At 46.9% G+C, this 25,138-nt stretch overlaps 1 protein-coding gene across 3 annotated transcripts in view; it reads right to left on the bottom strand.

The window, feature by feature from the left end:
* Positions 1-25,138, bottom strand: part of RNF123 (ring finger protein 123) — a 1,600,675-nt gene that overhangs the window by 930,813 nt on the left and 644,724 nt on the right. For all 3 annotated transcript variants that reach the window (XM_078661207.1, XM_078661208.1, XM_078661206.1), the window contains exon 24: positions 20,571-20,716. In XM_078661207.1, coding sequence (XP_078517333.1) covers positions 20,571-20,716 — 146 coding nt within the window. The remainder of the gene's footprint in view (positions 1-20,570; positions 20,717-25,138) is intronic.

The following is a 25,138-nucleotide window of genomic DNA, read 5'->3' on the forward strand; positions in this document are numbered from 1 at the left end:
TCCTTGTAAGCTTGAGAGCTAAACGCAGGACCCTGGTCAGAATGTAGCGTGCCGACTGCGTATGTGCTGATAAAGACTCGCAAATCTTTTAAAACAGTTTTACCGTCAGCCGAGCACTGAGGCCACATCCAAATGGATCTTGAACACAAATTCACTGCAACCATGATATATTTGTAGTTACCATCCCTTTGTAAGGGACCGCAGTGGTCCAGGTAAAAGCAAGCTGATAGTTTATCTGAAATTAACAGGGGCGTCTGCGCAGGACGTTTCACAGTAGAGACTCATCTTTTGGAAGATTTCACATTCCAAAACATAGTTTCTGGTCTGTTTCCTCATGCGTGGCCACTAGTATCTCTGTTTTAATAATGATACTGTGGCGGAAACACCTGTGTGTGCAGAGGCAAGCCTTTTATGTGCGGCAAAGATTAGTCCTAATCTATGTTCCATGTTTGGAATCACTCTATCCCCCATTCAAGGGATTCGAGCAAACAGAACATTATTTGCATCAGTTATGTATGAGTATTTGAGTGGAAAGCCTTTTTGTAATGTTTTACCACTGTCTTTGCTCGAAGCATTGACAGCTAACATTATTTTGCCATCTATTTTCGTTTTTGAACGAGTGATTGCAGCTATGGAAGCCGTTTGCACAGCTGCCTTTGAGGCTTCATCAGCCAATGAATTCCCTGCAATGTGAACGCTATTGCGTTGATGACTCAGTGTATGTATCACATGTTTTGTAGTTCTCGTTGTAACTGAACTACCTGTTCCCAAAGCAACTTATGCTTAATTGTGCCACCTTTTGCATCTTTGAAGCCGTTTTGAATCCAGTTCTGCAAGTATTCATTGTAAGATTGTACGCAGTAATACGAATCGCACACTATGAGTGTGGGGAATTCGCGATCAGTATTTTAAAGCGCCATCTTGAATGCTTGTAGCAATCTCCTAGAGATTGCGTTTTAGTGACCATAGGTCGGAATTTGCCATCTCGCCAACGACCTTTAACGATCGCACATGCAGCACTATAAGCTTGTTTACACCCGTAGCGGGCTGTGCTGATCCGTCAGTATAAATTATACATCCATACTTCTCTAGAGGCAGTATTTCAGTAGGCAGAGGACATTCTTGTTCATATTGTAGAAATTCTTGTGTTTTTAGATATGGATCAAAAACGTATTGAACATCTGTTGCAACAAGAGAATTAACCCATTGTATCCATCTTGGATGTAAAGCTTTAGCATTAGGAATGCTCGCTTTTGTCACTGCTTCTAAGGTAGGTACAGGTGTAACAACCATAATGCACTTACCCTGTGCGAGGGCTCTCTCTTTTGCTACTGCAGTTTGAACCGCTGTCAGAATTTTTTCTGTAGAAGTGAATTTCATTTCAGCTTGTGTGTACAAGTGTGATTTGTAAGCTATTGGTACTTTTTCACCTTCGTTAAAAGTTCAGTACGTGAATTCGCATTGTTCTGGAATGATTCGGATCACTAAGTTGCGTACGTTTACGCGTGTTTGTAAATGTTTTGTTGCTAACATGTTTGTTTGGACTCAACGCAAAATTTCAGTGTGTTTTTGTGTACAATTAGCTGTTTTAAAATCAGGTTTGAATAATTAGAAGAGAGGTTTAACCCTTTCTTCGCAATTCAGAAAGTAAGTTCTTCCAAAGTTCAGAAAACCTAAAATCGACTACGTTTTTCAGCGTTTTTGGAGGTTGGAGCAGCACACACTTCTCTAAAAAGTTGGCTGCCAGGCTTTTGCTTTCACTCGATAATTCATATCCTAAAAATAGGACGTTGAGATGGGCAATTCTAGAATTTTCTTAATTGAATTTGTACCCTTCAAAGGCGAATCCCAATATAATTGTATTCACCCTATTCAAGAGCCTATCTAAGTCATCGTCTGTTAGATAGATGTCATCTACATATGATAGAGCTTCGTCATCATATGTTTGTAGTAACTCCGTTACTCTGGCTGAAAATAACACAGGACTATTCTTGAATCCCTGAGGGAGACGACAGAAGTGAAGCTGTATCCCCATAATTGAGAAAGCGGTCAAATACCTACTTTCTGGTGCAATGTTTTGACAGAAGAAACCGTTAGAAATACCTAATGTGGTTTTGTACTTTTTACGCACAATGTTATTCATTAATGCTACACTATGTGCATTCCATACTGCAAATGTTTTGCAACAAGAGTTTAAGTGTCTGTAATCCAATACTAGACGATAACTATTTTCTGGTTTGGAGACAGGAAACAAAGGATTGTTCATGGACGAGATGCATGTTTCAATCACCCCCTGGTATTCAAGTTGATCTAAGATCTCCCTGACCTGTTTCTTAGCTTCTTGCTTAACTGGATACTGCCTTTGTGCAGTTGGTTGATTTTTCAACTGGATTTTATGTTGAGGAGAATCCTCATTCCATTCTACATGGTTTTTATATAATGCAGGAGCCTGGGCTACTGCCCAATTCCTGGCATAGGTATATTTGAAATGAATTGGAATGTGGTTGGAGAAGGCTGGCATAATGATGTCCTCACCATGTGGGCCCTCCCTGACAAAGTCTGGTGGCAAGTCTTGCTCAGCAAGAAGAAGGTCATAACCCTGAGAGAGTCGCTCCCAAAAGAGTGCTCCTATTTTTCTTGTTATATCTCCCTCCATCCGGAGTGTTATTTCATATAACTTATGTGGAGAGCTAACTCTGGTGTCTGCAGTTTCAACTTGAATGTATTCATTCAAGTCCACTGTCTCCAGATGATCCTTCAAGTTCTTGCGAGCTATGGTGACATCTGCTGCGCTGTCCAACATTGTCTGAGCCCACTCCCTGTTCTTGAGTTGTGTCCTCAAGATCCTCGGCATGTCTGATCTTTAGACTTGCTACCTTCTTTTTGGTGAATTGAGGTTTCTTGCTTTTGGAACATGTTGATCGTTTTTGGACTTTGTGCGTTCTTCCTAGTGTTCTGACCGTCCTCTTCTTTCGGATTTCTGTGACAAAGTCTGAAAGGTCCGAGAGGAACATGTATCGGTATCTTGATATCTATCCTGTTTTCTCAAATTATCCCTATTCCTGAGGTTATACCTCTTTTCAGAGGGCTCCTTTTGAGGAGACCTACCACTGAATTGAGAACGCTTCTCTTTAGAAGTTTGTTTACTATTTTCCCACTTCTTCTTAGGAGGAGTAGGAGTGTTTTTAATAAAGACAGCTAAGTATATGATTCTATTACATTTTGAATATTACTTAGTAATTCCTCGTCTGACATTGCTTCAATGTCAGGGTCAGGTCTGTAGTTCGCTAAAGCTAGCCATGTTGCACATGGTCTACCTAGTGGACCAAGCCTGGTAATGTGAGTTATATGTTTAAGGGCCCCTTTAAAACAGAGCGCATGCTCTTGGTATGTTAATGGAATTTCAATATCCTTGAAAGGAATGTATTCCTTTGGTGGTTCATCTTCTTTGTAGAAGTGAAACACTTGTGTTCTTGGATCTGCTTCAGGGAAGATTATCCATGAATAGAATACCTCTGTCTGGTTATATTCATGTGCCTCTATCACAAAAACTACCCTACCACCTCTTGCTGATAGCCCATTTCGTATGAGTTTTATAGTGATGGCTTTTCTTAAATTTTCAGGAATGCTTATAGCATCTTCGTCGGTCTCTTGGAGACCTGTAAAGTTTAAAGTTCGTACTGCGTTGTCGCCTGTAGCTCCACCGGCCTCTGTATTATTATCGAGGGACATTTTGTTGACTGCAAGCAAACAAAGATAAGGTGCACAATATTTTGAAACACTGTATCCTTCAACGTTGAAAAAAACAAATACTAATACATAGGATTTTTCGTCCTACTCAGCTATGGCGGATATTATCCTTTTACCTACTCCAGACGCCTATTGGAGTATTTTACGGGAAAAAGGGATTTCTGAGAAAAGCAGGACTGAGTTACTTTAGTATCTAGCGTTAAATTAGTGCCTTACCAAACCCTGGGCGCGATGTAGTGTAGTTCCTATATTCCCAATAGGCTCAGCGCATTGGAATAATATATCCTATAGATTTTACGTACGACAGGTCAGTAGGTCTCTATCGAATATACTAAAATTAATTGTGAGTGCCAGCTAGCTCAGAGGTCACTAGAAACTTTCTTGAATTTACAAGAAGGGATTCGTTTCTGACAACCGCATAAACATGACAACTTTGTTTCCCTAGGACTGGAATAACTATCTTCAGAGTCGTGGAAACAATAGATAAGTATTTCACTCTTCTTACTAAGGAATCCCTGCTCTCTATAATTCCCCTTGTTAAATCTGGTTCCCCGCTGGACACTTGCCCTGCTCACATTCTTCGTCACATCTATTCAGTTTGTCCGGACCCCCCCCCTCCATTTCCTCAATAGTTCTCTTTCCCAGGGGGTTGTAACCAATTTACTGAAAACAGCTGTTATTGTTCCCATCTTAAAAAAGCCTGGTGCGGACCCTTCGGTCCCTGCCAATTATCGCCCCATCTCTCTCCTGCCATTCTTGGCTAAAGTGCTGGAGCGCCATGTCACCAGGTCCTTAGGCACCTTTGTGGAGGAGTATGGGGTATTGGCTCCCCGCCAGGCTGGCTTCCGCCCCGCACACTCCAGAGTCCGTAGTACTTTCGGTCCTTGACAACCTCAGGGAGGGTATGGATACCAATCAAGCCCAGGCTCTGGTCCTCCTCGATCTCTCAGCCGCCTTTGACACGGTCGACCACACCATCTTGCTTTCCCGAGTCAGGGCGGCGGGGATCGGTGGCACCGCCCTGGTGTGGTTATCCTCCTTCCTGAGGGACCGCACCCAAGCTGTTTGCCTGGGTGGTTTTTCTGCGGACTTCCGGAAAGTTCAGTGCGGGGTCCCCCAAGGTTCCTCCCTCTCACCTCTTTTGTTTAACCTCTACATTGCCCCTCTTATTTTTTCTTTGCAGCAAATGGAGGTCAACGTATACAATTATGCGGATGACCTCCAACTTGTTTTCAATCTGTCTTCTTCCTCTGCTTCCATTCTAATTTTTTGTCCATTATGATCTTTATCCGGGACTGGATGAACTACAACCACCTGAAACTTAACCCAGATAAGACCGAGCTGGTTTTGACAGGTGGTTGCTCCAGTCCCTGGTCCCCACTGTTTTGGCCCCCCTCCTTAGGTTCTCCCCCGGTCCCTTCTGCCTCTGTTAAAACCCTCCCTTGCTCACTGCTCCATCAGGATTCAAGCAATTCCCTTGCCCTCTGTTAAAACCCTGGGCATTAAACTCAACTCCCAGCTTACCCTTCACTCCCAGGTTAGCTCCGGGGTGTCCTCTTCCTTTCTGTCCCTACGCACCATCCGTAAGGTATCCCGATTTTTTTCTTTCGATGCCTTGAAATTGATCATCTTGGCGATGGTAATTTCCCGCCTGGATTATGGCAACGCCTTATACGCAGGTATACCTGCATATAGTTTAAGGCGTTTGCAATTGATCCAGAACCAGGCGGCACGGTTGGTGTTTAATCTCCCAAAATTCCATCACGTAACACCCCTCCTCAAATCCCTGCACTGGCTCCCTGTCCGCGAACGCGTCCAGTTCAAGCTTGCTTCTATCATCTTTCAAGCTCGGCTGGGCGCGGCCCCGGCTTTTATCTCATCGGAGCTCGTTCCCTATGTTCCAACCAGGGAGCTACGCTCATCCACACAATCCTTATTGTCAGTTCCCCGTTTCAGGAGGAAAAAATGGGGAGGATCGAAGTTTGCAAACCTTGCCCCGGTCCTGTGGAATTCCTTGCCTTTGGAGCTCAGATCTATAACGGTCTACCCCCAGTTTCGAAAAAAACTCAAAGCTTACTTATTTGCTAAAAATTTTTAAATAATTTTTTAGCTGCCTCTGTTCTCTTTCCTTCTTTTCTTATCCCCGCGGTTCCCGTTCTAGGGACCCGCCTGCTGCAGCGCCATGAAACCGCTGGTGAAAGTGCGCTATATAAATACTTTAAACTCAAACTCAATCTTGCGTGCTTCGTTTCTACAGAGTTGCAGAGAAATAGTGAGACGGGCGTTTTCAATTAAAGGTTTATTGAACAGTCTTCTTTCGCATGCAAGAGAGGTGCACTGCTACAATCGTATTGCAGACTGCAAAGTATAATGCGTACAGCGAGAGTAGTATTACAAAATAATACTGTAATAGCATTGTATGGTTTCTAAGCCATATAAAAATACATACATAAATACACAGGCTAAAATACTCAACTGGTGCTTCTAAAATACGCCTACCCCAATGTACCTAACCTAAGTCTAGTACGTGGGAAGAAGTAAGTATGGTCTTTTGCATAGGTTTAGTTTTGCAAAGAATCTACCAAAGGTTTCTCTAGGTTCTAATCCGCTCCATACCTTAGATTGAAGGAGGTCTGGTATCTCTGTCTCAGGACTCGATTTCCCAACACCCCGCAAGGGGAGTCCGAAACACTGGAGCTGGATTTCTCAGCAGAGGAGGTCAGCTTCCTGATCAGTGCGTCAGCTGGAGAGTCTGCTTCCTTCGGCACTTGCTGTAGCGAGCCGCGTCGGGCAAGTAGGTCTTCGAACTGCTCCGAACCACCGTGCTTTGCCATAGCAAGTGAAGGTATATTTATACCTTGAAGGTGTTTAGGAATGCCATGTTTGACGTACAGTCAGGCATATGAACGTCATGAATGAACCCCTGGGGAGTAGGGGTTCATTGTAAAACTCACGGAGTTCTTAGAGAAATCAATATTCAAGCAAGGGGAAGTCCCTAACAGCTTAAGCTGGTTTTCCAAGAAATCGTTGTGACATTTGGTGAACGGATGGAAGTAGCCATGCCTGTATTTGGGCTATGTCTAAATAAGGGCTTGATTTCTATGCCTATATAAGGGCAATGCGAATCGTACCTATATAACGGCATGAATCGGGAAAATCCATTCGGAATCTAAAACGATATACAACACTCTAGGGAGTTGATATATAGATTAAAAAGAAAGGGTGCAAGGATACACCCCTGATGCACCCCCTCTCGATGTTGAACTGGCAGGATTCTTTCAAGTCCTTTGAATAAAGGACTACTGCCCTGGAGTCTCGGTGAAGATCCCTCAAGAAACAAATAATGTTATTGTCAATGCAATGGATAACTTCACCTTCCATAACTTGGACCTGTTCACACAGTCAAATACTGAAAACAGGTCCATAAAGGCTAGATATATGGGGCAGGCACGAGCCACGGTATACTTGTTCAGAACAAGATATAAATGTAAACACTGCTCCACAGTGGATCGACCAGGACGGAAGCTGTATTGAATTTCAGCTAGAAAACTACTTTCGTCAGCCCTAAGATTCAAGTCGTTCGAGAATCATGCGGCCCACCACCTTCACCACAGAGTCTAGGAGGGAAATGGGCAAGTAACAAGAGGTGCTGTCCTGATCACCCTTTTTAAAAGCCGGGACTACAGTCGATAGAGCCCTAGAATTTGGGCGACCAACCTGAACTGAAGCATTTATAACAGCTCGAAGAACGCGCGCCCATATATCTACTTGAGCAATGCAGAGGTCAGGCAGGATCCCGTCTGACCCAAGGGCTTTTCTTTTTGACTGTCCTAAAATACCAGCTCTCACCTCTTGGATGGTGCTGACGAGATCCGCCTTACTCTCAACCCTTTCCTGCCCCCCCATTGGCGTAGTATCCAGCTGAAAGATACCCTCAAAATGATGTACCCAATCATCTTCCAAAATATGGGCGTCCAAAAGATAGGAGTTTTCTTCTGAAAAAAGTGGGCTGTTGATAATAGCCCAGAACTTAGAGCTGTTACGCAATGTACTTGTCTTCACTAAATCATTCCAGGCCTCATCCTTCACTTCAGGGTGGACTTGCGAGTTGCTAACGCAGCCTTGTCTACCCTACGGAGACCTTTGACCACCACCATATCTCGAGGCTTAACACTCAAAGCCTGTCTCAAATTCCTGGAAGCCTGGGAACACGCGGAGTCAAACTATAGTAACCTCCGTATAACAGTGGACATGGTTCCAAATGCATCCAAGATGTCCGAAGCACTTGCCTCACCGTCAAGGCTGGTGTCAAACTCCCTTCGACACTGATTTACGAGTGACTCATGAAATGACTCTGGGGCAATACATCCCCATTTTAAACTTCTCCCCACCTCAACCACTTTGAGAGGGACACATGCCCCCGCCCACCTTGGTGCATCCGTGTACTCGTGGCCATACTGTTTCAACACAGATGGGATTATGGTTGCTAAATTCACTGTCTGGACAAAAAAATCTGAGACCAAGGAAAAGAAAGGGGTAGATACAAAGGTAAAATCTATAAAGGTCTCACAACCTCTCCCAATGAAGGTGGGGTTGATATCTGTTTTCCCCAGGGGCAGCTTATTCATAACTGATGTTAAATCGAATTCAAGCTAGATTGAGTTAAACTCAGTACCCTGGGGGTATCTTCCATGTGCAGGCCTGATTGTCGTGCACAACCCATGGCTTCCACTCCTCCTTGTCTAATGTCCCCACACATGTGGATTTAGTCATTGACTGTGTGCAATCATGTCTTGCCTGAGTGTGTACAACAAAGGCTTAACACCGCCCTCTGATAAGCCTAACTGCTCGACCACACCACCACAAAAGACTGCATTTCATTTAGTATTATCTACTTTAGTCTCTGGGGATCCACTGGACTCTGTGCACACTATACCTTACTTTGGTATAGTATATACAGAGCCAGCATCCTACAATACTCCTGTTCTTGCATTTTAGAAAATTCTGAAACCTGTTTTAGGATTATGTCAGTCACTGATTCAGTGCATTATAAGGTCATTGTGCTATGTGTTGATTTAGTTCATTATGGTCCTCTTGTAAATAAAACAAATACAAGAATAAATAAATGGAGGCTTCTGAGAAAGTACCATCTTTCTTGCATGGTATGCCACCATTTTTTGAAGAGTTGTCGATTTGCTTTGACTGAGTGTGCCCTGGGCTCCTAACAATCAGGTGCCCAGAGGCTTTGTTCCTTCCCTAAAGCTGTATTGAAGCTAAAACCCAGTTGGAGTCTCTGGCCACATGTCAGCACCTGGTAAATGGTACCAAATCCAGCCCACTCTGCACCCGCCGAGCCCGGCCTGTGTCCGAGTGGGCAAAGACCCTGAGGACGTCCCCCCGGCGATTCTGACCTGGAATCCAGTGCCCAAGGGCCCTCCTCGATGACCCAGACGACGCCTGCAGACTCAGAACCAGGGACCCCTACAACTGCGACCAACAGAGGGTAAGATTTCCCTACGTCCAAAGACACCCCTGCACCCGCCGCCACCCGGCCACTTGTGCCCAACTCCAGGGTGCCGACCTACCCTCCAAGATCCCAACTTACCCCTCGAAGTGTTGGTCGCTCCAGAAGATCCTCCGTCCCCAAGCCTGCAGCCTTTGTTCCCTTTTCAAGATCTCCATTGAATAACATTGAGCGCCCAACGGCTCAAAAGCACCCTGAACCCAGCCGCCCAAGTGCCCCTGGCAGTGCAATCTTTGTCCTATCCTATTTCCCCATTTACCCTGAGCAAGTGACCAGGAGCCCAGCTCCCACAGCCTTGTGGCCTGCTAGCCAGCAGCCACCAACCGAAGGCCCCCTCCCTCTCATTGGATAACATTCGGCCTAACTACCTCTGCACCCGGCTGTCCCTGTGCCGCTGAGGGTGTACCAACTGTACCTACCTGACCCTGAGAGACCCTTGAGTCTATGCCAGAACCTCAACTCTGCCAGTCGAGTACTTACTTAAAAGCCGATAACTCACTTTTCTTCCATAGGCTAACATTGACTGGTTTCACTTGGAAATTCTTCTAAGTGTGGAGTTTTGGTACTTTAAAATATTCACCTAAAACAGCCGAACGACAAATTCCGATTTACTCACCTGTTATTAGGAGAGACCTCAGTGCTGCACCTTTTAGCCCAGCACACACCCTGAATTTTAACCGCACTTACCTGCAAATTGAATTTTCTTCCATAGGAAACAATTGACTGTTTTTCTGTGAAATTTCTTCTAGGTGTCGATTTTTGCAAACTACAAATATTCTTTGAAAATCGTACCAATGAGGGGCGTGGCCAAGATGGCGACCTAGACGGACGTGTCTATGTGAGGTTCCCAGCTCCGGGCTCCTTCCTCCTGCAAAACTGAGCTTACAGTGTCCCCCAGCGGTATACAACCTTTACAACGCAACTTTTACAACGACCTACCATTACCACGCATTTTTTACAACGCAGGATCCATTACAACGCATACCATTACAACGTAAGTATTGGTAAGTATATTATTTTATTAAAAATATTATTTGGGTTTTTGGGTAAAGGGGTATTTTTAGGGTTCAGGGTCAGTTTTGGGTTTTTTGGGTAAAGGGGTATTTTTAGGGTTCAGGCTCAGTTTTGGGTTTTTGGGTAAAGGGGTATTTTTAGGGTTCAGGCTCAGTTTTGGGTTTTTGGGTAAAGGGGTATTTTTAGGGTTCAGGGTCAGTTTTCAGTTTTTGGGTAAAGGGGTATTTTTAGGGTTTAGGGTCAGTTTTCAGTTTTTGGGTAAAGGGGTATTTTTAGAGTTTAGGGTCAGTTTTCAGTTTTTGGGTAAAGGGATATTTTTAGGGTTCAGGGTCAGTTTTCAGTTTTTGGGTAAAGGGGTATTTTTAGGGTTTAGGGTCGGTTTTCAGTTTTTGGGTAAAGGGGTATTTTTAGGGTTTAGGGTCGGTTTTCAGTTTTTGGGTAAAGGGGTATTTTTAGGGTTCAGGGTCAGTTTTCAGTTTTTGGGTAAAGGGGTATTTTTAGGGTTCAGGGTCAGTTTTCAATTTTTGGGTAAAGGGGTATTTTTAGGGTTCAGGATTAGTTTTGGGTTTTCGGGTAAAGGGGTATTTTTAGGGTTTAGGGTCAGTTTTCAGTTTTTGGGTAAAGGGGTATTTTTAGGGTTTAGGGTCGGTTTTCAGTTTTTGGGTAAAGGGGTATTTTTAGGGTTCAGGGTCAGTTTTCAGTTTTTGGGTAAAGGGGTATTTTTAGGGTTCAGGGTCAGTTTTCAATTTTTGGGTAAAGGGGTATTTTTAGGGTTCAGGATTAGTTTTGGGTTTTCGGGTAAAGGGGTATTTTTAGGGTTTAGGGTCAGTTTTGGGTTTTTGGGTAAAGGGGTATTTTAGGGTTCAGGGTCAGTTTTGGGTTTTTGGGTAAAGGGGTATTTTTAGGGTTCAGGATTAGTTTTGGGTTTTTGGGTAAAGGGGTATTTTTAGGGTTCAGGGTCAGTTTTGAGTTTTTGGGTAAAGGGGTATTTTTAGGGTTCAGGGTCAGTTTTGGGTTTTTGGGTAAAGGGGTATTTTTAGGGTTCAGGGTCAGTTTTGGGTAAAAGGGTACAGGGTAAAAATTAAATATAATTAAATTTAAATTAAATTAAATTGATTAAATTAAATTAAATTACATTATATTAATTTTAATTAAATTAAATTGTAAAAAATATTATATACTTACCAATACTTACGTTGTAATTGTATGCGTTGTAAAGGTATATGCGTTGTAAATACATGCGTGGTAATGGTACTTCGTTGTAATGGATCCTGCGTTGTAAAAATTGCGTGGTAATGGTAGGCGTGGTAAAAGTATGCGTTGTAACGTCATACATCCTCCCCCAGCACCGCTGTTTGTGGCTAGTACCAGCGAGGAGGTGGGGAGCTTCACCGGGGAGAAGTTTGGGAAAGCTACACAGCGGAACAACTACCGCCACACCCCGAGTCTGGGGTTGTGTAATGACGCCTGGTCCAGGATGGTTGTGAATCCAGCTGCCGATAGAAAGACCGGGGCCGCAGAGGCCCGAACTGCCCTCCAGTTCTGCTTTCCAGCTCGCCTGGGTGTGGGCCTCGACAGGAACCGTCCAAGCCGCGGTGCCCTCTTCACCGGCATTGCGGGGGGCCTGGAGAAGCCCCCCCCCCCGCAGACAGCTCAGCACTGCTGAAAATCTAGGCAGGGGCTGCAGGGCCTAGCACCACGTGGAGGGAGGCCATCCTGCAAGAGATCTGACAAGGGCTGCCGCCAAGCTAAGGGGGTCATATCGTGCAGGACACAAGGTGCGGAGTGGGAGTAGAGGACAGCCGCTCTGTGTGTCTCGCCAAGGGCGGCGCCACCATGAACGGGCACCTGCATTGCTGAAATGGAATGGGGAGGCGAATCTGAGGCCCGGCCCCTACGGAGACATCTGCCACGCCAGCGAGAGGGGCCTACCAACCCCCCCCCCAAATTGTTGGATTCTATCGGCCCACCGTCCGACCAGGGGGGCTCTCCCGACAACCAAGGAGCCCGCCTCCACTGTAGGCGCACCGGGACGGCGCTCCGAAAATTGTGGCCGGGGCTCAGAGCTTAGCCCAACAAAGGAGGAATGGCGGCCTCTAGCTGGGACGCCATCCGGAATTGCCCCGAGGCCACAAGCACTGCCTCGCAACGGACAGATGGTGAGCGCAAGGAGGTGGTACGCCTGCAGCGAGCTAATCGCCCGGGGAGCTGCCACCCGGACGGGGGGCTACTAAGTGGAAAGGCACCTGGAGTGGAGAAGCGGGCTTGGAACCAGGCCCCATCGAGAGCGACCAGCTGTGCCTTCCGGGGGCCCGCTGACCCACAACTTGAACAGCACCATCTAGTCCAATGCCAGGTTGACGGGGCTCCATTGAAATGTATGGAGTGTGCCACGCGTAAAGACCCCACCGGCAGTGGCGCGCATCGGAGACCGAGGCTGCGGGCCTGTTGCGGCATGAGGAGGCGCCGCGGAGTCACGGGCCTGGCCATTGACCATCTCACCGGTTGGCGCCCAGCGCTTGCGGGAGCTCATCGGGATGGACAATCCCGCCCCAGCGGGACCCGGAGTGAGCCCTCACTCATAGAGACTACCAACAGCCAAAGCGGAGAGGGGTGGGCCTGGTTCTACGCTTGCACATCACTGCTACAGCGCAATTGCTCTCGCCGGGGAGAGAGAGGCAAGGTCTGGAACTCCCGCTGGACACCTGGGGACAAAGCAACTGATTAAATCGAGGGACGCAGACCAGCAGCGGAGACCTTTCGGAGCCCCAGGGGCACCCGCACCCAAACACCAAGGCCCTTGGCAAGGGCTTTCTGTGGTGGACGGTCGGTCATGGCCTCAACGCGCAAGAAAGGAGAGCGCACCATCACAGACTTGCTTCTAAAGGGACCCAACAGAGGGCACAAAGGCCCTCCTTCCCCTCCCCAACCCAAACAACAGACGGACAAAGCAGAGGGAGAGACACCGATCACCCGGGCGTTTCTGGAATCGCTCTTCAACTCTCTCTGAGAGAACTTCCATACACTCAAACAGGAGGTGGCAGGAGAGGTGCGAGAGCTACGGCGCGGCGTGGATGGCCTGAGGGAGTGCCTGGCCGCAATCGAGGACAACAACCATACCAGGAGTGAAGAACTGGAACACCTTCAACAAGAACTCATCTGTCTCAAAGAGCAACAGGTGGCCCTCCAGGCACATGCTGAAGACCTCGAAAACAGATCGCGACGAAACAACATACGAGTCCGGGGGGTCCCATCGACCGTAGAGGGAGCAGATTTAACACAATATCTACACGGTCTATTCAGAGATATCCTCGGCGGAGGCCCAGAACTTGACATTCGGATTGACAGGGCGCACAGAGTGGGGCCACCGCAACAAGCTTCTGCCCCCCCACCCGACATTCACGCCTTTCTTCCAGATTTCCCCTTAAAAGAGAGTATCCTAAAAGAAGCTAGACTGAAACAACCCATACAATACCAAGGTCACTCGGTGGCACCCTTCCAGGACCTCTCTGCCATCACCTTCCAGAAGAGAAAGGCGTTTAAAGAAATCACAACCTTCCTAAGAGACAAAGGGGTAACATATTCTTGGGGCCACCCATTTAGACTGATCTTTTGGTGGAACGGAACGCTGCATCAAATGAGGTCCCTTCAGGAAACATGCAACCTTCTGGGCCTCTCCGACACCGATCCTGAACTCTCGCCACCCCGATCCCAACAACCACGAAATGGCGGGTGGCAAAAAGTGCGTAGACGAAGACTCTCAAAAACAGCTAGCCTGAAACTAGATCAAGCTACCCTGTCTCAGGAAAGATTGGTGGCCGTGACTGAGGTATCCAGAGATACCTCACCTCTCGCCTAACTTACTTTATAGAGGGGGACACATTTGCTGTGACTCATAGGTGGCAGGGGGCGGGGCCAACGGCGTTGAGGCTCCACGCTCCCACAGGTAACTCACCACATGCCTGCGAAGTGGGAAGGCAGGCACTGGACTTTAACCGATTGGAGGGGGTGCTCAGTTGGGGTTAGGGAGGGGGGATGGGGGTGTGTTTTGTTGGGGGGGAGGGAAGGTGGGTTCGGAGGGTCTGGGGGACAGGTGTGGGGGCGGGTACCGGTGTGTCACACAAAGGGGGGAATCCTGTGAGTCTTCGTAAGGGGGCAGCTTCCCCCGGATATAGGCATTTCTCACGACGGAGGGATCCATGTCAGACACCACCCTGAGGGTGATTACCCTAAATATAAAGGGGCTTAATAACCCTATCAAGCGGTGGGCCGTGTTATCGTACTTGGAGTGCTCAGGCGCTTCGATTTGTTTGTTGCAGGAAAGACACCTTCTCTCCAAAGACTGGCCCAGAATGCTCTCCAGAGCCTTCCCACACCAATACTACTCTTCTACCACTGAGAAGAAGGCGGGGGTGGCTATACTTTTCACTAGACACTTTAGGGGCCAAATGGGGGACAAGGTTGCTGAAATCAAGGGCAGGCTCCTTACTTATAACGAACGGGTTCGGGGGAAGTCTCTGGTCATAGGGTCCATACATGTCCTCTATTCCGGAAAATAATCTTTTCTTCAGGGGGCCTTGTCTGACACTCTTGAACACCCAACACGATTCACCCTAGTGGGTGGGGACCTTATCCTGGTGATGGACCAGGGGATGGATAAATCGTGTCACCGGCACAGTTCCACAGGGGCAATTGCCTCAGAGGGAAAGCAGTGGTTGGTTAATAGGGGCCTATTAGACATCTGGCGGGAGGCACATCCTCACACTACTCACTACACTTTTACTCCCATGTGCATCGCAATTATGCTAGGTTAGATCACTTTGTGGGGTCCTCAGAGCTTGCCGCAACAGTAACAGAGGTGGACATTGTCAGAGCCGCACTCTCCGATCATGATGCAGTCACACTCAAGATAACCGTTCCCGCACCAAAACACGGAAAGGCCGTTGGCGCCAGCAAGAGGCCCTTCTGCAACGGAAAGGGGTCACCCAACAATTGCACAAACGCATCACTGAATACCTCACACTTAACGATAATCCGGACGTACCTCTGACGGCGGTTTGGGGAGCACTCAAGGCAGTTATTCAGGGGGACCTCATTCCTATATCAGCAGCAGAGGCCAAGGACCGGAAAGAAAGAAGGGAGATGCTTTCCGCACAGATGTTCGAATTAGAGGGGGTACACAGCCGTACCAGGGCCCCCAGGATCTGGCGACAGTTAAAGGCGGCAAGGGCGCAACTCGTCGGGCTGGACTTAGACCGCGCAGAGTATGCAGCCCTCCGGCTGCGGCACACTTACTATGTGGGAGGCGATAAAACAGGGAGACTGTTAGCAAGCAAGCTCAGGGCGCGTCCAAAGGTCCGAAATTACCATCCTCCGTGACGCTCAGGGTCAGGCTCTGTAAGACGACGACAAAATAGTGGAGGCCTTTCGGGCCTTCTACGCCTCGTTCTACAGCAAAGATCTCTCTTTGGACAAAAGGGGGGAAAACTATCTTAATGGGGCGGCTGTCACTGCACTTAACGCGGCAGGTGCTGCTTCATTAGATGCACCGATCCGGACGGAGGAAGTGATCAGTGCAATAGCGCGCCTAAAGCCTCTGAAAGCACCAGGGCCGGATGGCTTCTCGGCCGGTTTTTATAAGACATTTTGCCCTCTACTAGTGCCGATCCGGACCAGACTATTCAATTCCTTCCAAGGGCTGGGTTCCATCCCTCCGGACATGCTCGCGGCTGACATCATAATACTGCCAAAGCCAGGCAAGGACGCTACCCAGTGCGCAGCCTACAGACCCATATCTTTGCTCAACCTGGAACTAAAACTGTTTACAGGGATTTTGGCTGCGAGACTGGGCCCGTGCTTACCTGGCATCATAGAGCTCGATCAGTCGGGCTTTATTCCCAACAGGCAGTGCAGCAATAATACCAAATGCCTCCCACACTTAATAGATAAAGCCCACTACAACAACTCCGACGCGCTTTACTTTTGGTGGACGCTGAGAAAGCGTTTGACCGGGTGGACTGGGGGTTTCTCGACAAGACCCTGGTACTCTTCAGAATAGGAGACCGTTTCAGGGGCTGGATCGACAGCTGCTATGATACACCCCGGGCAGTGATCCGCGTCAACGGCAGTGGCTCGCAACCCTTCGACATCAGACGCGGCACCAGGCAGGGATGACCGCAATCTCCTCTTCTCTCTGCGCTTTACATAGAACCCCTTGCACAGAGAATCAAAGAAAATCCTGACATAGCGGGCATCACATTCGGGGGCAAACCTCATATCATCAGTCTTTATGCCGATGATATTTTGGCTGCACTTGACAACCCCAAACAATCCGTGCCAGCCTTCCTGAAGGAAATGGAGGCTTTTGGGAGAGTATCCTGTTTCAAAATGAACACCGGGAAGTCCATGCTCCTTCCGTTAAGCCGCAACGCGCGTAAGCTCGGCGGTGGGCCTCTCACATTTGGAGGACTGCTATCTCACGCCACGATCCCTTACCTAGGAATTACCCTGACACCAAGCACCACGCAGACTGTCGATCGAAACTACTCCGATCTTCTCTCCCAAGTACAGGGAGCCGTGAGGAGATGGCAGCAACAGCCACTATCACTTTTGGGTCGAGTTGCTGTAGTCAAAATGTAACTCCACCCCAATGTCCTATACATATTCCAGACCATCCCAGTGACTCCCCCAATGGGAATGCTCAAGAAACTACAGGACACACGACACACGACACCATTTTATATGGGCTGGAAAATGCCCATGGAAGCGCCGAGACGTAGCCTACAGCGCTCCGCTAGAGGGAGGACTGGGGATCCCTAATTTGCTGAGATACTTCCAGGCTACACAGTTGCAATATTTTTTAGAGTGGAATCGCCCCGAATCGGAGAAGAGATGGCTCTTCCAAGACAGAGCGATATGCCGACTTATATCAACAGGTCCCCCATCACCCGCACGATACTGCGAGTCTGGGACACGGTGGCGGTCAAAAGGGGGCTCACCACATTTTTTTCACCTATAACACCGCTATTTGATAACCCTGCCTTCACTCCAGGGCTGGAGGTACAAGTGTTTGGGCAGTGGAGAAACTATGAATGCAGGTCTGCGGGACACCTGTTTGACCTGGACGGCTTCATTCAGCTGTCCGACCTAACTGAGATGTATAATCTAACAGCCCCACGGCAATACCATTATTTCCAGATTAGGCATTGGCTGACACAAACCGGATATTCGCCTGATGGTTGGCAGACGACTCACAACCTATGGGAAATGGCTATTTACTAAAGAAACCGACCGGCAAGCGATCACAGACCTCTATAAAATGATTAGCCCACCGCCTCCTACGCACCGTTCCGCCAGCCAGAAAAGATGGGAAGCCGAATTAGGGAGAAGCCTCACCGACAAGGACTGGCAAGCCATATACTACAGGGCCCATCATACAGCTAGAAACACTACCAGTAGGGAAACAGCAGTTAAGGTCACGACTTATTAATACTTGACACCAGCCCGCCTTAACAAAGGTAACCCAGACCGTAGCCTACACACTCTGGGGCTCCCAAACGCACCCACATTCCCACTAAAGTCGGTCAGAGGGAAGCAAAAGGGGCTAGCAATGGGGTCTGCTGTTCAACATATCCTTCCTGCTGTTCAACATATCCTTTCGCTCTGGGGAACTACTAGACGTCCCACGCACACGGGTTGCCTACATAAAATTTGCCATAAACAGGGCATGGAGCGGATTCAAGTCACCCTTACCCAATCCACGGCATCATTCGCTACCATCTGGCAGCACTTCCTGTCCCTCTTAGCCAAAGAATTCAATGAGATCAATGAGATTCAGCGTCGAGCGACGCTGGTACCGGAGCAGACTGGTACTTTTGTAACCATGCTTTACCCTGGCGTTCCTTAGTAGCAGCCAGAGGAAGGAGAGGAGGACTGGGAGGGGTCTGTAGATCCTCTGGCAGACCAGCTGGAAGAGATGAACTGGAGAGAGGAATTGGGTGAGGCCAGTGGTCTGGACACCTCGCCAGACTTTGGTATGCTTTCTCCCCCTACTGTACCCACCATGGATACTGCTGCGGAAAAAAGTCTCCGGGTCCAGTCTGATGCCTGGGGGTAATTCTAAGGTAAGGAATAAATACGATTCATTTTAGAATTCAGCTCCATCGCACCTGTTTCTAGTGAGAGCTCTGGTTAGTTCAAATGACAATTGTATTTAGATTGCTTGATGTGCTATTTGCTACTTTTGCATTAAATGAATATTTGACTGGAGGGCTTTACTGTGTGTTGTGTTTTCATTTTTAACAGTGGAAGTGGTTGAGAGACAGGTGTCATTGCTTGGCAGAACTAATTAAGGCAGGGTGTCAATGAGGTACTGTCAGTGGATATAGGTACTTTAAGCTTCCAGGAGTTACAATTCCTGGGCACCACTTTGAAGAAACCTAGTTGCATTGACTCACTGACAGAGCAGGCTTCCCCCTTTGAACACCCTCCTTCATCAACTGACCGCTAGCCTTAATTGATGGAGAAGAAGAGGAGTTAGGAGCAAGACCAGTCTTATACGGTTGAGACTCAACAGGAGAGCCCGATAAGTTACCAGAGTGGAGTGAGATTTGGTCTTCAAAAATGTACCCAGAGAGGAAGGAGTGCTTGACTTGCCTATGCTATCTACTGATGTCAGCATTCCTGAAACAGACTAGTTCCCAAAGAGATGTAAATGGCCAGGACCAATCCCCTCCGAAAAGGAGATGTGTTCACCCAAGTGTACAATGGTGTCCTGGAGTTACCTAAGAATTGGTCAGAGAGAGTCCATGATCACTGAACACCAGATCTGGCTATTATAAGTTACCAGATACTGCTCTGAGGTAGCGTATCTGAAATAGATGCTTAGTACCACTTCCAGCTTCTGAACCATACACAAACTCCTTGACAGTCAGTCTTTAAAAAAGAAAAATAATATTTCTTGAGGCATTGTTTTCCTTGTGCTTAATCTGTGCCATTGCTTGCAGTTGGTGGGGACCAACATTTACTTTTCATCATCAGACTTTGACCCACAGGAATACAGAGAACTGCAGTGAAGAGATAAAGAATAAGGAGGAAGGGAAAACTAGGATTTACAGTGACAAAGCAGAAATGAAAAGAACCCACAAAAGTGAGATAAAGAGATCTGAAGTGCGGGGTAGTGAAAGGAAAAGGCACAGTCCGTCCAATGGGACCAAACTCTCATTCAGCATCCTTGAATATAAGCACGTAACTGCTTTTAAAGTGCCAGCCGCCATCATCACATACTGACATGCCATTGTAGTTTTAGGTTCGGCAAGTCCCTCTTTCCAATGTCTTTGTATCGCATGCACTAGGGCCGTATGTATCAGGAAAGCACCCTTAGGAAAATCAAACTTCTACCGCAGCACCTGATATGACAACAGCTCCCCATCCTCATATACGTCTCCCAGGACCTGGATCCCTGCCTGTTCCCTCAACGAGGACCAGTTCCCTGCATGTGGCAATGCAGGTAGCATCCCCAATGGCATCTCCGGCGCGTAAGGGTGCTGTACTCCCGTCCTCTTCTGGGATCTATTCCTTGCCCGCACTGATTTTATAACTGGTGCTGTATTTCTGTCCCAGTTTTAATCCGGATTTGTGCCTAAACAAGCAAACCTTTATACAGATTGTGTGGGTAAGCATCACAAGTTTCAAGGTTTGGGCATCTCGAAAGGGAATAAGCATGAAGTAATAATGTATCTTAACTCATCAGAGATGCATAAATTATATAGATGTTGCAAGTATGTCCCTTGTAAATACCATATCTGGCAGTGTTGACTTTCAAAAAGAGTATAATTACCCATTGGGACTGAGCATATGTTGAAATGAGGCTCAACATTTCTTACAGTGACCAATGAGGAGGCTCAAAGTACAACTAACACTTCATCATTGTCAAGGAACTATTAGAAGTCCTGAATGTAATTCCATGGATAGCCTTGCAGGGTAAAAAGAAGTGAAAAAGCTTACGTTCGCCATAATATCCCCACCCACTGGAACACAAAAAGACTGCCTCTCATCTCCAGTTAGATATCTTCTAACCAAAAGCCAGTTGGCATGTTTACCTGGGCCACTATAGTGAAGTCTTAGGGTCTTAACTCCACCAGTTCTCAAGTTGAATGAGGAAACTGGTTTTCAGTAGTGGAAATAAAGGCAATGCAGCATAAAGTATTGGCAAACATTTCCATTCTTCTCCTACCCACTGCCTGCTTAAGAGGGAACATCAAAAACAATACATTCTACTTGCCTTTCCAAGCTGCTGATGTACACTGAGGTTATACATCATGATGACCCCATCAAGGATTTCTAGCAGTGAGTTCTCGGTGATTGGATGATCTGGCTCCTCTTCAGGTCTTCCCATCAACAGACCCTCATTTTCATGGTTGCCTTCAACTAGAATCCCCAGAAAACAAGAGATTGATTCTTACAAAGGCACAAGTTGACATCATTGCTGCCCATCAAGATACACCCACATGTAACAGTGAGAATCCAGTTATGTGCATCATGACCGAACAAAATTACTTGGTCAAACAAAGACTGGCTTTTAGAGTGTTTATGGCAAGATTGCCATTTTCAGGCGCACAGTCTGCAGACAGCAATTTTCCTGTTTGGGTGCTTTTGAGACTATTTTGTATAATTTAAATTTTCTATGCATTCAATATTGACCTAAGATGCTTACCTATTTTAAGCTTAAAAGTCATGCATTCAATCGTCCATTGTTTTCTAATTAGGGGAGAACAGTTTTCTGGAATTAGTACCCAAGAGATATATACTTCTTTAGGGAATCTCCACTGATCATTATAAGCACCTAATAGTTCCACCTAGGTGCAGAACCCCTGACCACTTTATGCAGAAAATTATATATATATAGCAACTGTACTAATAAACCCACGGTACAGCAAAAATTGATAGGAGAAAAACAGAGTTGGCTGCCTTATAGATTGCGTGTAACAATTACTTACACAGGATAACATCTCTCGTAACACTCATGAGATCTTTTCAATATGATTTGAACATACTCCACAAATTTAACCTCTGTCATCCTGGTTTTGCTTAAATAATTTTTGGTAAAAGTACAAATGGAAAAATACTGCGGCATAAACCATTCATGTATATCTGCAGAGTATAATATCCAATACATTACCATTGTTGACGGAGGGCAGGGCATCATGAGTCACTTGAGGCATCAGCTCTATTAAGTTATAGCCCTTCCCCACACTTGTCAATGGCAATAAATAGCATATTATGTTTTGCAAATCTGTGGTGATTCTATAAACACACATTATATATATATATATATATATATATATATATACACAGACACATATGTATATATTTCGTCCACTGCCTGTATCAGTAGTGCATTAAACATAACAGGTTCTGACACAGCACGGGATCAAAGTTCATAAACTGTCTTTATTGCGGCGCAACCACTCGGTAACGTGTTTCGGTCGTGTGACCGGCTTTTCTCACACACACAGCGCCATCTTGTGAACAGAATTTATGCAATTACGTGTTTTCAAAAGTGACGTGATTTACAAAGAAAATAGAAGAAACACTTTCCATGAAATCATGCATTACATTGCATTCCACAAGAAATTCATGTCTGCCAATTCATTGCACAGTATGTACAATCCCCTTCCATATCAATTTGAGAATCAAAAATGGGAATCAAGACAAAATTAAAACAATCAGAACTACCAATCCTCTAAGAATTGTAAATTTCAACAAAGTCAGATTAGTCGATCCATGCACATACAATGCTGCACCAGAAAGTCAAAAATCATATGGGCTCTAATGATAAACTCCGTTCAAACTTAAAGCAATCTATAGTGTTCCATAAAGTGCATGAGCGTAGACTCATTGGTCATGGGACTTTTAAGGCACATATAATATGTGCAGATATCAACAAAGTTTTTTCAGCATTAGTGTACTGTTTTTTAATTAGTTTGTTAATTTGGAATGAAGCCCAAGTGGGCTATATCAGGGTGATTTAAAATGTGTGTACCCCTACCTGGTTGAGCTTGTAAATACCGTATGCCATTCCCATTTGATGTGGAGTAAAGTATGTTTGTATGAAATCTCAAATAAACCATCCTTTTGCCAATTCTAAAGCAATGTAACCCCAATAGAATTAGGGACTGATGAATCTTAACTTGCATGATTGGTTGGCATATGTCTACAGAATCATTTTTATGTCCACTAGTGCTTCTACATCACAAAACGTGAAGCAAACATATAAAACAATTGAAACCAAGCTACAACAACATAATTTCACATGCTTCATTGATCTTAGTCTATCAGGACAGCTTAGAGAGATAAGAATAAGAATTGAGAGATGCACATATATCAACAAGTTACTTACTTTCGGTAACGCATTATCTGGTAGAGATTATCTAGCTGCAGATTCCTAACCTTTGATTCCTTACCTTTGAATTTCCCAGGCATCAGGCTGGATCCGGAAACTTTTGCTGAGCAATACCCCTTGAGCGCGACATCGGGTGGTTCCATTCGGCTCCAAGTGACGTCAGCGTCGGCGGTTATGACGTCGCAGTGCCTATACAGGCTCCACCCAGGCACGCGGATGTCAGTACTTTTTGTTTTTTTCAAGCCAGAAGCGCAGAGCCACGAAGTGACTGATGTAATCGTGTGCAAAACTAGGGCCCTGAAAGGGGAGTAACCCTAGACTTACTACATTAGTCCGCAAAGCGGGGAGGCATGGGTGGGGCTGTAAGGAATCTGCACCTGGATAGAGTCTCTACCAGATAATGCGTTACCGAAGGTAAATAACTTGTTCATCTGATAGAGACTTCTAGCTGCAGATTCCTTACCTTTGAATCAGATACCCGAGCCATACCATCCCAGCGGTGGGTTGCGGACCCATGACCTAGACGAAGAAGTCTTGCAGGACTGAACGGGCAAAGTGCTCATCCCTGCGCTCTTGACCATCAAGGCAATAATGTTTCGCGAATGTGTGCAATGAGCCCACGTCGCTGCCTGACAGATGTCTTGAACTGGGACACCCTGAGCCAAGACCGTAGTCGCAGCCTTTCCCCTGGTAGAGTGGCCTCCTAATCCCTCAGGGTACTGCTTCTTCACCAAGGCGTAACAGATTTTAATGCAGAGAACAACCAAGCGAGAGATGGTTCTCTTCTGCACTGCCTTTCCTTGCTCCCACATACCCCACAAAGAGTTGGTCATCCACTGAGAACTCTTTTGTGCGGTCAAGGTAGAACGACAACGCACTTTTTGGGTCTAGACAGTGGAGACGCTCCTCTTCCTTAGAGGTGTGTGGGGGAGCAAAGAAGGTGGGCAAAGTAATGGATTGGCCCAGATGAAATGGGGTCACAACCTTAGGTAAAAATGATGCCCTGGTGCGAAGCACCACTTTGTCCTGAAAGGACATAAGATAAGGAGGCAAGCTGGATAACGCCGGCAATTCACTCACCCTCCAGGCGATGTAATCGCCACTAAGAAGGCTGTTTAGATGGTCAACAGCCGGAGGGGACAATTGTGCAAAGGCTCGAAAGGAGCGCACATCAGGTAAGTAAGGACCAAATTAAGGTCCCATTGTGGCATCATAAAGGCCGTGGGTGGAAACAAGTGAGCCAGCCCTTTAAGAAATCTATTTACAACATAAGATTTAAAGAGAGAAGGCTGGTCTGGCAGCCGCAAAAAAGCAGACAGCAGAGAGGTAACCCTTGAGAGTTCCCAAAGCAGAGCCCTGTTGGGCAAGAGAGAAAATGAATAAAAGAACAGTAGAAATAGAAGCAGAAAGAGGGTCAATGGACCTTTCTGCACAGTATAATACAAATTTCTGCTAACGGCAGGCGTATACCGACTTAGTGGAGGGCCACCAGAATACAGACTTTGGGAGGAAGGTCAAAAGCCATCAACTGCTGCCACTCAATCTCCACACATGGAGGCGCAGAGTTGACAGGTTTGGGGTGGAGAACCCTTCCCTGCTGCTGCGACTGAAGATCCTCCCGAAGGGGCAGCCTGATCGGAGGATTGAAGCTCATTCTCAGAAGCTCTGGACACTAGACTCTCCTTGCCCAGTCCCGAGCCACAAGATTGACTTGGGCCTGGTCGCTCCTGATCTTCTTCAGAACCCTGGGCAGGAGTGGTATGGGCGGAAAGGCGTACAACAGGCCTGAGCTCCACTCATGAAGAAAGGAGTTGCTGAGCGATAGCCTCCTTGGAAACTCCAACGTGCAGTACTGCTGACATTGCGCATTCTCTTCGGAGGTGAACAAATCTAACCAAGGTTCTCCCCACTGTTGAAAGAGACCGTGCGCCACCTTCGACTGGAGACGCAATTCGTGATCGGGCAGGCATCGACAGCTCAGATCGTCCGCCCTGGCGTTCAGCTGCGTTGCACCACCAGGTGTTGAACCACCAGGGTTATGCCTGCTGTCCAGCCATGTCCGGAGACGCAAAGCCTCCTGACATGAGGTCCACGACCCCACCCCGCCTTGCTCCTTGCAGTACCACATGGCGGTGGTGTTGGCCGTGAACAACTGCACCAACTTCCCCTTGACAGAGGGAAGAAATGCTTTCAATGCCAAGCGAGTCGCTCGGAGCTCCAACAAGTTTAGGTGGAGGCCAGTCTCCGCCGGAGACCAGTGACCACTGATCTCCATCTCCTCCATGTGGCCGCCCCATCCCAGGAGTGACGCATCCGTTACGATTGTGAAATCTGGTTGGAGAAGGGAGAGAGATCTGCCGTTGACCCAATCTCGTTTCGTTAACCACCACTGCAGATCCTTCGGAGTTCCTTTCGAGAACTGAAACACGACGGTGAGCTCTTCCCAA

This window comes from Lissotriton helveticus, chromosome 9 (genome assembly GCF_964261635.1).
Source record: "Lissotriton helveticus chromosome 9, aLisHel1.1, whole genome shotgun sequence".
Lineage (NCBI taxonomy): Eukaryota > Metazoa > Chordata > Amphibia > Caudata > Salamandridae > Lissotriton > Lissotriton helveticus.